The sequence below is a fragment of the Telmatherina bonti genome, assembly GCF_933228915.1.
Source record: "Telmatherina bonti genome assembly, chromosome: 3".
In the NCBI taxonomy this organism is placed as follows: domain Eukaryota; kingdom Metazoa; phylum Chordata; class Actinopteri; order Atheriniformes; family Telmatherinidae; genus Telmatherina; species Telmatherina bonti.
This window is the reverse complement of record NC_136621.1, coordinates 28,474,780-28,487,886: the sequence shown is the minus strand read 5'-3', so window position 1 is coordinate 28,487,886 and position 13,107 is coordinate 28,474,780. Positions and strand designations below refer to the sequence as shown.

General features: G+C 40.1%; 1 protein-coding gene across 1 annotated transcript in view; it reads right to left on the bottom strand.

Moving 5' to 3' along the window:
• znf827 (zinc finger protein 827) overlaps positions 1–13,107 on the bottom strand; it is a gene marked incomplete at both ends in the record, with an annotated part of 70,810 nt that overhangs the window by 24,701 nt on the left and 33,002 nt on the right. The window contains 2 exons of the mRNA XM_079265182.1: positions 4,020–4,298; positions 12,447–12,942. Of these exons, the coding sequence (XP_079121308.1) occupies positions 4,020–4,298; positions 12,447–12,942 (775 nt within the window). The remainder of the gene's footprint in view (positions 1–4,019; positions 4,299–12,446; positions 12,943–13,107) is intronic.

The following is a 13,107-nucleotide window of genomic DNA, read 5'->3' as shown; positions in this document are numbered from 1 at the left end:
ATACACACACACACACACACACACACACACACACACACACACATATATATATATATATGTGTGTGTGTGTATTTCTTAATAAAAAATGTTTGATATAATTTATTATTTACAAATACATATGTTGAGTTCTGTTTACTTCGTTTTTCTTGTTTGTTCTTTTCAACTTTCCAAAATGCCCCTAACAAAACAAAAATAACAATTCTATTGAAGTTTTCTTTCATAATTTTTGTCAATTTAATGGGAAATCTTCTTTGGCATTTTGGATTTGTTGACAAGGTAAACTGGTTTTATCTTTTTTTTTCCACCTAAGATTTGCAGGAGATTTTGTTTACTTATAATCAACTAACAATCAATACAATTTACATGTCAAAGAATGCGCCTCTTTTTGTTATCTGACTAAATATTTAAGTAATTGATCTGAAAATCATCAAGATAACCCTCAATATGATAATTTGGTTTTCAGTGTGGTGTATTTAAAAATGTATAGTAATGGAATATAAGGAATATAATTGATAACCAAATATGAAATATGCATTAAAAAATATGAATGAACTCATCTGCTTTGTACTTTGGACCCAGTGATGCGACAAAACACAGCTGTTATAAAAATGAACCCTTTTGCTTGCTAAATCCTGAATGCAGGAGCATATTTTGTATATAATGTCTCTGCAAGATCTTATTATACATAAGGGTCCATATTGGTCATCGAGAGGAAATCTGGAAGAATATTTTCGCACTGTTTCAGTGAGGAAATACTCTAAGCACTCTCCCCTGTAATAGAAATAACAGTTTATTCAATCAGAAGCAATGACTAATAATAAAGATTACATTTTTGACTTTTACTTATTCAATAGATAAAATTAAACTGAAAAAGAAACATTAGTGATGCTTTAAGATTGATCAATGAGGTTTTTTTTTTCCCCCCAGGATTTCAGTCACACTAGAAGACCTGACAATATTCCTAATATCTTCACCTTTTATACCGGATTTAAATAAAAATCTTTGAACTTAATCACTTTACTGTAAAATAAGTTACATGGGCTTAAACTGGACTTGTATATATTTTATAAGCCAACATTTATAAATTATTTCAGAAGCTGAAGGTGTAAATGAAATATAGTCACTGTGGAATAAAAAAAAAAATATCTTAAGATCTGTTCATGTGCAGAAGAAATTTGCATGAATGAGAAAAAAAAAGTATGAACTTACACAAAGACAGTTCTTTTGTGAGTACTTGTTCAGAAACACAAAGCAGAAAACTGTGTGTAAAACTCACAAAGTTTCAACAGCACATGTGACTGTGAAGATCCAAGTGTGAATTTTGAGCTTGTGTTTACTTCTCAAACTGACTGGACTGTGACAACACATTCATGTGTCAAACTGTTCATTTAGAGGCCAGGTACTTTCGCTGCCTTTCACTCCTCTGGAGCTGCTGAATGTGAGGTATACCTCTAAGGCAGACAATGTCGCCAGTACTTCTGAAAGACACCGCATCATTTTCAACTGAATTAACAAAAAAACACGTTCTGTCGTCACTACAGTTGGAAATCTTTCTGCTTTATAGTGGTCAAAATTGTGCCATGCGACTTGAATTGGCAACATAACAGGCCCTGTAGAGGGGAGTTAAGTGAGTACAAAGTGTGATTTCACACCTATAGAGAGGGTGGCTGGATGGTGAGTGGGTGGCACGGCTGTTACCCACACGATACCAGTCTGCCAGGGCACCACCTAGGGCCTTGCAACCCCCCTCATCCTTCCTTCCTGTGACGCCATGTTCCCCTTGCCCTGCAACACCAGTGCCCATCTGCTAGGACACGTTAGCCGCTGGCGCCAGGGACTATTTAGCCTGGCGTAATTAGCCCCCAGACACCAGCAGCCTGGTTTTAAACAGATGTGGGGGAGGTAACACTAGCAAGGCGACTCAACACCACCAACAAATGTTTGATAAGGAAGAGGGGGAGGGGGTGGGGGGAGAGAGAAGAGAAGAAGCGACCTAGTTAAAGGCATGATGCAACTCATGTTACAGCACAATGGACAGTAATGATGACAACCCCACTTGCTCCGACTGTTCAACGCCACGGTCGAGGCAGAATGAGCAGCAGAAATTTAATTAGGCTGTGTCCATTTGCCGTTCTGACAAATAAGAATGAGAGAACAAACACTTAAACAGACAGATATGAATGTTTTGAAGAAAGAAAATGCTTAGTCTAAACTCCCACTGTGTCTTCGCTATTCAAGAATCCTAACTGCGGCTGACCTTTAACAAAGGACAGAGAGAGGTTATGGTGTAGGTGCCCTTGAACCTCATGACTGTAATCACACTACTACAACGGCAGTGACCTTTCCCTGGTTTCTCCTCTCCTCCTCACCGTCTTTCTCCCTCCCTTCCCCCCCCCAGGGTCATTTAAGGGTCCAGACTCTTGTCAAGGCTGTCACTCTAGACAGCCCTCTCCATCTACCGCCCCCACTGTTGCCATGGCAATGGATGGCACTAAGTTCCGAGGACTGTGTGAGGGGGCAGAGGGAGCTGGTGGATGGATGAATGCGGCGGCATCTTTCCCTAACCTAGGTCAACCTGGCAGAGCTAGTCTAAGTAGTGGGAGGGGATAAATGCTGGCCACGCTGCTTGGAGACCGAATAAACCAGCAGGATAACGTCAGTGCAGGGACTGGAAAGGCTTTGGAAAGTACTGTTTAGGAATTATACACTGTTGCTATCATTCCATTAACTGTTTACACTCATAAGCAGACATTTTACATCCAGGTTTTCCCCTCATTTCTGTTTTCTTTAAGCACACACACACACACACTGGGAAACGTGACCTGGGAGCAGCCAGCGGAGCAGCACACATGTAGTACCACAGAGCTACCAGCCAGCATGAGTCACTATGAACACCAGTCGACCCAGAGAGAACAATGGCAACCGGTGTGTGAGGTGTCTGTCAAGCATGCACACACTGGCACAGGATGAAGAGCCTGGAGCAACGCCCTACTGCACCACCATTACACTGCCATTTGCTTTGGGGTTGTTTTTTTTTTAAACACTATGCATGCAGATTTGCTCACGGATGTACATAAAAATGTACATTTGAAAAACCACAGTTTTAGCTTCAGCGTCAAAATAGGTGAACGGTTTATCTGGAATTATAAAACAGAGGTCATTTAAAACTTATGAATGCACAAAGAGCGTTATTTCTGTTATGTTGACCCAGCACTGCACATTGTACATCACTGTTGAAATGAATAAATAATAACAGAAATAACTAATTCTGCTCTTTATATACACATATAGTGCAAAAATGAATAGCATAGAAGAGGCTTGCAGACATAGTGAAATTCAGCCCTTTTCAAACTTGACTGTCGAGGATATGCTCTCCAGCAGCCCACAGTGAATAAACACCTGTCCATGATGTACTTGAACCAGACCTGGCATTCAGTGGTGCTTTTTTTGATGGAGCGCCTGTGTTACAACTAATTTTGGCAAAAACCTAAAATATACAGTAAGTAAAAACCATGATAGCATTGATACAATACCAAGATCAATGCACCAGGTATGATGCTACGAAGTCAGGAGGTAAGTTTAAGTCCATTCCTGAGAGCTGGTTAGTAATTCTTGATAAGTTCAAATGATATCAGAGTAGTCCACATTTAGTTGTCACTAAAAAAAAAAAATATCTGACAGAACAACAAGGAAGTCAGGGTTGAATACTTATGCTCTTTCACATGCTGTTGTAGCCCAGCAAGGTTTCTCACAACAGAATAAGTCATTTATTTAATATAACTGCTGCCTTTGAAGCTGGTAAGAAAACTTAACACAAATGCATCAAACAATAAAACCAAATCTTATTTTCTAAAATGAAATATTTTTTAAATATTCATATATGTTGGCTTGAATTGTTTAACAAAAACGTGGAAAATATAGGTTAAAATAAAAACACAATTCTGAGCAAAAGATAGAAATATGCAAACTGTTAATACAGGATGATCTAAGAAATGATAAACTATTAATGCAGAGCCTACCTGATAGCTTAATCAGCAGCTCAGAGGCCACCTTAACATTGATATCTTGGCTAAGCAAGCTGTTCTTAGCCATGGGGCTTCCTTCCCTTGGTTTCAGTGACCCTGGGCGCTCTGTGGCTGCTGCAGCCCCTGCTGGCCCGTCCTGGCAGAAAGTGGCAGGGAAGCTTGGCTGAACCTGGCTCTGGGACTGCGAGGACGGTCTTGGGCTCAGTGCCTCCTCCACTTTGGGCTCTTCCTTCAGGTGGAATGGAGACTTGAGTGTTTCCCTCTGGTTGGCTGCTGCAGACATAAAAAAAAACCAAAACATTGGAATAAAAATCAAAATAATGCAGATACACACTATGAACATTTTTATATATATATATATATATATATATATATATATATATATATATATATATATATATATATATATATATATATATATTCATATATATATATATATTCATATATATTCATATACACACACACACACACACACACACACACATATATATGGAGTGTATGTACACATCAGTCTCTGCAACAACTTCCCAAAGTTTCCTTTCCTCTTTTCATTTTTCACACTATCCTTCTCCATCCCTCTCACTTCTTTGCACTTTATTTGCTGTTACATTCTGCTCCAAGTCTAGTTTCCGCCTCTCATATTGCTTCAGAGCTCATCTGAATCCCCCTCAGAAATAGGGACATGAAACAATTCCAGCACTTCTGTAGAGCAGGATAGCAATCAGCTGAACCCTGATCTGTCATCCCTGCAGTATGTAGCCTTGGTTAGGTAGTGAACTGTCACATGGATCGCTCTGCTCTAAAGTCATCTTTAAGAGAAACTGGGCCACATCTAATCCGTCTTAGATGAATAATTAATAATTAGACATGGAGCAACTTCCGATAGCCACTGAGAAAAGAACAGCAGGCTTAGCGCTTCTCTTTGTGTCCCTCAGTGTGTTCAACTACTCTGCATTAAGGGAAGGTTTCCACAGGTTATAGCTTAAAGTGCTCTTTTAAAATATGAAACATTAAAAGAGTCTCTAAAAATATTAACCAAAACATGTCAAAGTTGTTTAAGATGATTGGGATGCACTGAATTCAGCACAGTGGGAACTATGGGAACCAGAGGGAAGGTTAGAGGACATTTGTTTACACTGATGATTTAGTACAAGCCCACCATACTACAGGTATAATATCTATACTGGCAAACCCTTTCACTGGTAAAAGTTCTGATTTAAATAATTACAAAGTATTCTCCTTTGTGTTTACACAGAAATAGTAATTCTGAATTAAAGTTCACATGGAAAAGACGTTTATTCGCCTTAATTCAGATTTTGGGGTTGGCAATGGATCTGATTGGATGGAGGGAGAGAGGGTGTGATGCACTTTAGTACACTGGAAATAAACAAACTCTCCTTCCTGCTTTCCCTTTTGGTTATACCATGGATGAGCAAACATAATGTTGTATTTTAGCTTTGATTTTGAAGAACCTGGTCGACACGAGCACACGTCTTCACTTTATTCAGAAGCTGAGGAGAAGGAAGATAGAGTGCCGGAGACGGGAGGCAGAAGACTGCACAGAATATGTGCGAATATGTGCGTCAGAACAATTGCAATTAACTTAAAGTGGAATGAAAGTATGCATGATAAAAGAATGAATCAACTCAGATTTATAATGGGAATAAAATAGCCACCTACTTTAGAATTAAGTTCAACTTGGAATTGTCCTTTTCATTCAGAATTAGGAGGTCACATGTTCATTTTTATCTCCTTAAAGCAGATTGGACTTTTATTTGGAATTAAAGAGAAATTAAAACGCATATGTAAACTTGGCCAAAAACTTGTTTTGTATTAAATGAAAATCTCAGTCTGGTGATGTCAAAATGTGATTGGTATGATGAAGAGAATTGTTAAGATAAAAGTTGTCACCGAACCAAAACATTTAGCGGAAGATTCATGGTTCAGGAACTTCTTTTGGGTTTGGTTGTGGTTAATCATCTTGTTAAAGAATGACATAAGTAAATCCTTCAAAGTTGAAAAGATGTACACATGTATTCAAATGTTTAGAGAAAGTGAAACAGAGTTCATCTTTAAAAGGTTTTAGTGTATTTTAGGTACTTTCCTCCATCACACCCTGACTACACCTATCCTTTGTGAGTATTGTATATTCATCTATCTCAGTTTAATGGCAATACAAGGCAAAACCAATTAACCTGTAGAGTGTGTGTAGAACATCATGTTAGGTTTCTGCAATGTTCTGCAACCTTTATTTTTAAACTATATGGACTTTGTGGCTTCTGAGAAGTTTAAAAGAAATACTCTCACATTTGATCCAAATAACCAAATGTTGCACAGGCTTTTTTTTTGTTTTTTTTGTTTTGGATTATTTAAATAACCGGCTTCTAAAGACATCCATAACATTAACAACAAATCTGACTAAATACTTTTGTTATATGTCACACACAAAAAATAGCAGTCTAATCTTAAAGAATTTGATTACATTGTTGTTAAGATCTTCTTAGGTATTTTGCAGATATTACAAACATACAAGTTCTAAATGAAAAAAAAAAGTGTTTAGAATTTCTTTTACTATTTGACTGCGCTAATGGTATGTGTGGCACCAGGTAGTCTGCACATTTTTTTGACACAACTTACTGTGGAACAACCTGGATAGTGTGCTCAGTAAACCGCAGACACAAAAAAACCCACATGCACAGGGCATGGACATAACAGAGACCATCACTCTTGGGCAGACTGATGTCCGGTCTCCTCTGGCCCCTGCAGAGATCTGCTCTGCTCCTCACCTTACCATCACACCTAACATCTTTAACCGATACAGGCCTGCCGGCCCCTGCTCGCACCATCAATCTGTGCCGGCTCCAGCCCCTCTGATTAATGATGATCTATGCCGAAGGGCTCGGTGACAGGGGATGCAGGGCAGGAAAAGGGGACAGGTGCTGGTGTTCTGACCACCCATGTGATGCCATGATGCCGTGGTGCCACACCATGGCAGACTGGGGCTGCAGTTCAAAAGGGTGAAAAGGAAGAGGCCGAGCGGGGAGGGAGAGGAGGGGTAGTGACCTTCAAGTTCGGGAGCAGTGGCGCAGGGTCACACACGGCACCAGCTGGAAATGTCACACTGTCAGATGTCAGCGGGCAGGCTAAGTATAACCTGGTCAGCACCTGGAAGGACGTCCTCTAATTAGAAGCGTGTTGGGCCATGTCGGATCAGACAGGGACAACACACTTGGTCGCCGACTTAAAAACACAAACTACGCATTTTATGAAGCGGGAACTCAAACCTGTTTCTTCATGGCAATCTTAGCTATGTGTTGTTCAATGCAACAGTCTGCATGCTGCAGCGTTTCCACTGAGCAGCACGTTAGCCAATGACAAATACATACTCAACATAAACTTTCACTAATCCTTCTCCTCTGTGGCCTTATGTGAACAAAAGCAACTCCAGGGCATGCACTCTGTCAAAGTCACACCACTTTACTGACCTTTAGATTGTTCCTAAAAATAGAATATATTTCCACTCCGACCCTGCGTTACATATTGTGTTTAATTATTTCGTAGCCAGAGCCAATAGAAAAGTTTTGTTTTTTTTTAAAAAAAAAAAAAAAAAAAAAAGCTTTTTTAATTCCTATGTGTTGATAGCTTTGGTACAAAAGCACAACAGCACAAAGAATAACTACTGTGGCAAAATTCAGCCAGTGACACCCAAACTTACACTTTGGCCCTTTGTGTGTCAAAGCTTCACAATCACAATAGCATCATGACCATCCTCCCCCTGGCAGGTCATTTTGCGAAAAGAATACAAATGTGCAGAGGAGATGGGCATCTCTGGGTGACTGAGCTGCTGTTCTGTGGTGCTTCCTGGCAGTGTGGTTATGAACTAACCAAGGCCAGTGTCAGCTCTCTGTGCATGATACTGTAAGGCTGCTTCTAACTCAGGATGGACGATTCCTATCAGTTTGTCTCCATGTTATCGCACCCTTCTGACACCTGCCACCAACGCCACATCTATAGTCTTTCTCTTGCTTGTTTCTCTCCCCCCTTGCCGCGCTTCTCTCTTGCGCCTCATCCATCTCACTACCAGGCGCTTGTCCACTCCGCCTCACCTCTCGCTCCGCGGCCAGGGCTGCCGTCAAATAACTTCATTAGCTTTCCACCTCTGTCACGCCAGCCTGCTCCCTCTCTGACAATTGGCTGCCGTTTTCTCCCAGAGTTTTTTTTTTTTTCTCCCAAAGAATAACAAAAAAAAAAGGAAAAAGAAAAAGGCTACGTGGGGCAGGTTGAGAACCCAACAATAGCTGACAGTGTGCTAGACACTGGACAGTGATACTGATGGCTGCAGTGGGGATGTATGGACCAGAGGTCATGCACAAAAGGCCTGCGTGTTACTGCTCAGACAGGGCTAGAAAGCAAGAAACACATGAAGATTAAATCTAGACGTTCACAAAGGGGGAAAAATTTTAAAAATCTGAAACATGTCTTTGTCTAAAAAGCCTATGCAACATTTTTACGACTAAGACCTACATTAGACGAGCACATTTTGTTTTCATTATTGTGACCAAAAAGTTCTGTTTACAGTTCAGGTAGCAGATATAATGAAATACTAAAATAAAAATGTGTAAAACCAGAATTTTACTCCAGTTTTCTACTAACAGAATACAATTCTGCTTTTTGCATCATATTAAAATGGCAACACACTGCATGCGAGATACTCCCCCTGGGGAAAAAAAAAAAAAAAAAAAAAAAAGAGATAAATAAGACAAGTACAGAAGCATCATGACAGATGCAACACCTCCCACAACCCCCTGCATAGCAATTATTCACACCCAGCCAGGGTCAAGCTCGTTGTGCCTGTGTCACCACAGTAGGGGTGGGGATAGTGTTTAGAGGGTGTGCAGTGCCCACTGTCATTATTAACTCAGGGTCCACTGGGCACAGGGTAGGGGCTGTGCATTTCAAAGTGCCTTGGTGGCTTTCATCTCTGAATCAAAATGTGGATCACACTGGATAGCTAACGGTTGTGTCAGCATGCAAGGATAAAAATCAAAGGGTATCACTAAAACATTCAATGGAAAGCAAGGCAACCCCCCCCAAAAAAACTATATGCTTATCATGTCAGAGGTCAGAAAGAGTTCACTGCCTTTTTATGCCTGGGGACTCGATGCAACTCCCTCTTTGCCTCCTCCTCTGTCTCACTCAGTTGCTGTCACTTTATCCATTTTTTTTTAAAAATCCCCCCTGCAGCCTTTTAAACACCTCTCCAGCCCCTTCTCACAGGCCTTGCGAGACTGAGGCACTGACACAGCAGTGCAGTGTAAAAGCAGAAGGGATGAGCTGCTCATGTATACACTCAATCTGGGTTGGCAGGGAGGTCAGGAGAAATAGAGTCCAGAGGTCCCAGGAGGTGGTTCCTCACCTCTGCCTTCCTGGCCGCTCCATGACATGGGTAAGCCTCAAAGATCTAAGCGTGGTACTTCTACGTTTCATAACCGTAAATCTGTGACTCCAACACCCCCCTCCCCACCCCTCTCCCCCCCCCCCCAACAAAGGGAGAACTTTGTGATCAAAGCAGCAGAATTCATTAAAACCCATCATCATGCATTCAAGCTCAACATCCTCTCATCCTGTCCTTTTACGCGACCCCTCATTCACCTTGAATGATGTCCTGACTAAGATGCTCGCCACTTGACACTGGACTGACTTCGCAAGGAGCCATCTTGGCTCCTTTGGGAGTTGCCTGGGCTTGATTGTGCAGTCTGGGAGTGAAGTGCAACTGGCACCCAGGGGGCATCCATGTGGAGCCAGGCCATGCGAGATTGTGGGGGAGTTAACTAAGCCAGCCCAGTCCCTGCGCATCCTGGAGGGGGTCACAGGATGGCGCTCAGGGCGCTAATCATTTCAAATTATGAATTCCTTTTTAATTATGAATTATGCATAAATTTTTAATTAATCTAATGTTCTCAGGGTTTTTTCCTCCCATCCTTGCACAAGATCTCAATCTAATTACACAGCATTAAGTGGGAGAGTGGCAGTTGTAGCCTAGACCCTGGTGCTCCACCTCGGTTGACCTTTTCCCATCAATCTTGCCACCATCTCCAGGCTCATCCTTTGATATTTTGCAACATGGTGAAGTGCATCTAAACGTGGCACGGACATTGTATACCTGACAACAGCATATTTGTTAAGCATATTTAGCTCATTAAAAGGTAGGTTATAATAAATATTGCACTTTCACAAATGGCAGAATATACTTAATCACCTCTGCAACTTTTATTTTAGTGAGCAAAAACAAAAAATGACTACAGAAAATGGTAAATTTGAAGAATTTTATCTATATAGAATACAATAATTTATGCCATGTGTGTCAAGATTTTGTTGATAAGGAATCTGAACTAAAACGTGTCACAGTTTTATCAGTAAAATCTCCCTCAAACAACAAGAATTGAAAGCAGGAAGAAGATGCCTAGAAGTCAGTTTTTTTTACTGCCCTGACAAAAGGTACGATGCAAGTCAGGAAAATTAATACTTCACCAACTATTGTTGAGATGCCCTTAAGAAAATCATTTAGTCTCCCAACTGCTTTTGTGGAGCTAACCAAAGGCCATATTTAAACATTGTGCAAAGAAGTAATGAATAAATAAATATGTTTTCATCCTTGGAATAAATCCTCCAGAACATCGGAGTAACGTTATATTATTCAGCTGTTTAGATAACAACCTTTAATCAAACATATTAAAAAACAGACACTTGAAACCACTACAATTTTTTTTCTTTTTTTAGCATTTCAAATAAAGCAGGCGATCTCTGTGTGTTGCTTCTATTCCACAGCAAAACTACAAATAGTGCTGAAAAAATTATCCCCATAGTGAGTTGTACTTCACCTAATGAAAACTTCTCACTCAAACATACCTTTACCACATTATGCTAATATCATATGAGGATGAGTCTGCTGTAAGTTGACATAGACGTGCTCAATCCGACTGTATTCATATTGACGGGGCTTCAACCATCCAGATGTGGCAACTTCTGAAGATGGGCTCAAGGAGGTAGACCTCACCTTCCTGTTTATCCCAGAATTGCATCAACCTGGCAGTTTTTTTTTACAAGATGTAGCTGGAATATTTCAGGCTGCTCTGTCTGCATTGTGTTTTCCATGTAACTTAATGTATATATTTTGTACAAAGTACAATACAGTGTTGAATGGTGCTGAACACAAATGCTCATATTTCTACATATATATATATATATATATATATTATTTTTTTTATTTTTTTTTAAAGGTGATAATTATTTGTCTTAGCAAAATGTTTTATTTGTTAAACAGTTGGAATTAAGATGTTAATTATTCTTGTAAAATCCTTGTTTGGAAACATACAAATAGTTTAAACAAACCTGTAAAATAAAGGTATGGTTTTTTTTTTTTTAAATCTTCTAATTAATTCAAAAGCAGGTGGTTAGGTGCAATCCTACCTAGCTTGAGGTCGCCCAGTGCTTCTTATGCAAAGGATAATAATGAAAAATATAAAGTATACATTCTGAATTAACCTGTGCACAGATTAAGCCATGCACAATGTCCTCAATATGCATCAGTTAAGCAGTTCAGTGACACACATCTTAGTCTATTCATGCATGACACATACAATGTGATTAGCTCTGTATTGCATAAACTGCTTCTTTTCACTTCATTTAAAAAAAATCCTGTCTATTCACTGCATAACTGAGCTGAGTCCCAGAATTCTTAGGTTTCCATTATTCTAAATCCTCCAGAAAGAACAGCTCGAAGCGACAACATGAAAAGTGTTTACACTTCTAACGACTGTTATTTCTGGTGACAGTGAAGCATCAAAACACAACTTAAGGCAGCATCATGTTGGAGATCAACGCAATACCTTTGTATTCAAGTTTTTAAGAACTGAAAACGCTTTGATGAATTAATAGTTGCAAAGTCAAGTCCAGAAAATAGTATAATAAAGCAATTTCAGACTACAAAGTCTTTTAGATGCATCCGTCGCAATCTTAACACCAAATGGAATTTGTCACATATTAAATCAGAAGTTATTAAATGCATTACGGTGCGCTGTAGCAGCAGACTGTCAGTCTTCTGCTCATGATCATAGCATCTTAAAACAGATCAACTCAATTAGGGCCTAAATTCACTAATCACTGACTTGATCAGAAGCTAAATAGATTTATTGAATTCCCCCCATAATTCAGAAGCAAATCTTTCTTTTGAAATGTCAATATTCCTCATTTTCTTGGTAATCTATTAAAGTAAAATGTGATGGTCAAAAAACTAACGCAATTTTATAAAGTGGTTATTGTTCTTTTACCTTGTGATGGGGACATGATCACTATTAGTTGTTAACGTAAAACAAAGAAATAGTAAATTGCAACCTTAGATGGAAATAAAGTACTTCTAACCTGAAAGCTTCATAAGCAGGTCAGTAGCCGTTTTGGTAGTGATGTCAGGGCTGAAGATGGAGGCTGTGGTTGGACCACTTGGACTTGATCTCACCCCAACTCCAACCCCGACTCCAGGTAGGTCCAGGGAGTTGGCACTGCTGCTGGCACGGTCCCTGCAGACACTAAACGGGGAGAGCACAGACAAGTCTCTCTCCTGTGGTTCCTCCTTGATGTGGACGTGATTGGAGGAAGCTTCAACTGGGGGAGACGTCTGCTGCCGAGTGTCCGAATGCAGTGGAGACGCATCTGTCGCTCTCAGGTCTGTGGAACTGCTATCGCCCAACACAGATCCCTCACCCTCTGTGTCGGTGTTTAGCTCCTCTTTCACCTTGAAGTCTGTGCGAGGGAAGTGCTGGTGGCACCGCATGTGAAGCTTTAAGCTGAAATGTCGAGAGGAGGTAAAGGGACAAAGTTCGCACTGAAATGTCTCACCCCGGTCCTGGTGTTGATGGACCTGGAAAAGGAGGGCAGGTTTAAGAGTCAAAATCCACCCTTTTTATCTGACACTACAAAACACAAGCAAGTATTGTTTTTTTTAAATTCTGTTTGCAATTTTTTTTTTTTTTTATACATTTCTATTAACTTTATCCACAGGATTCTGCAACAAACATGCAACAGC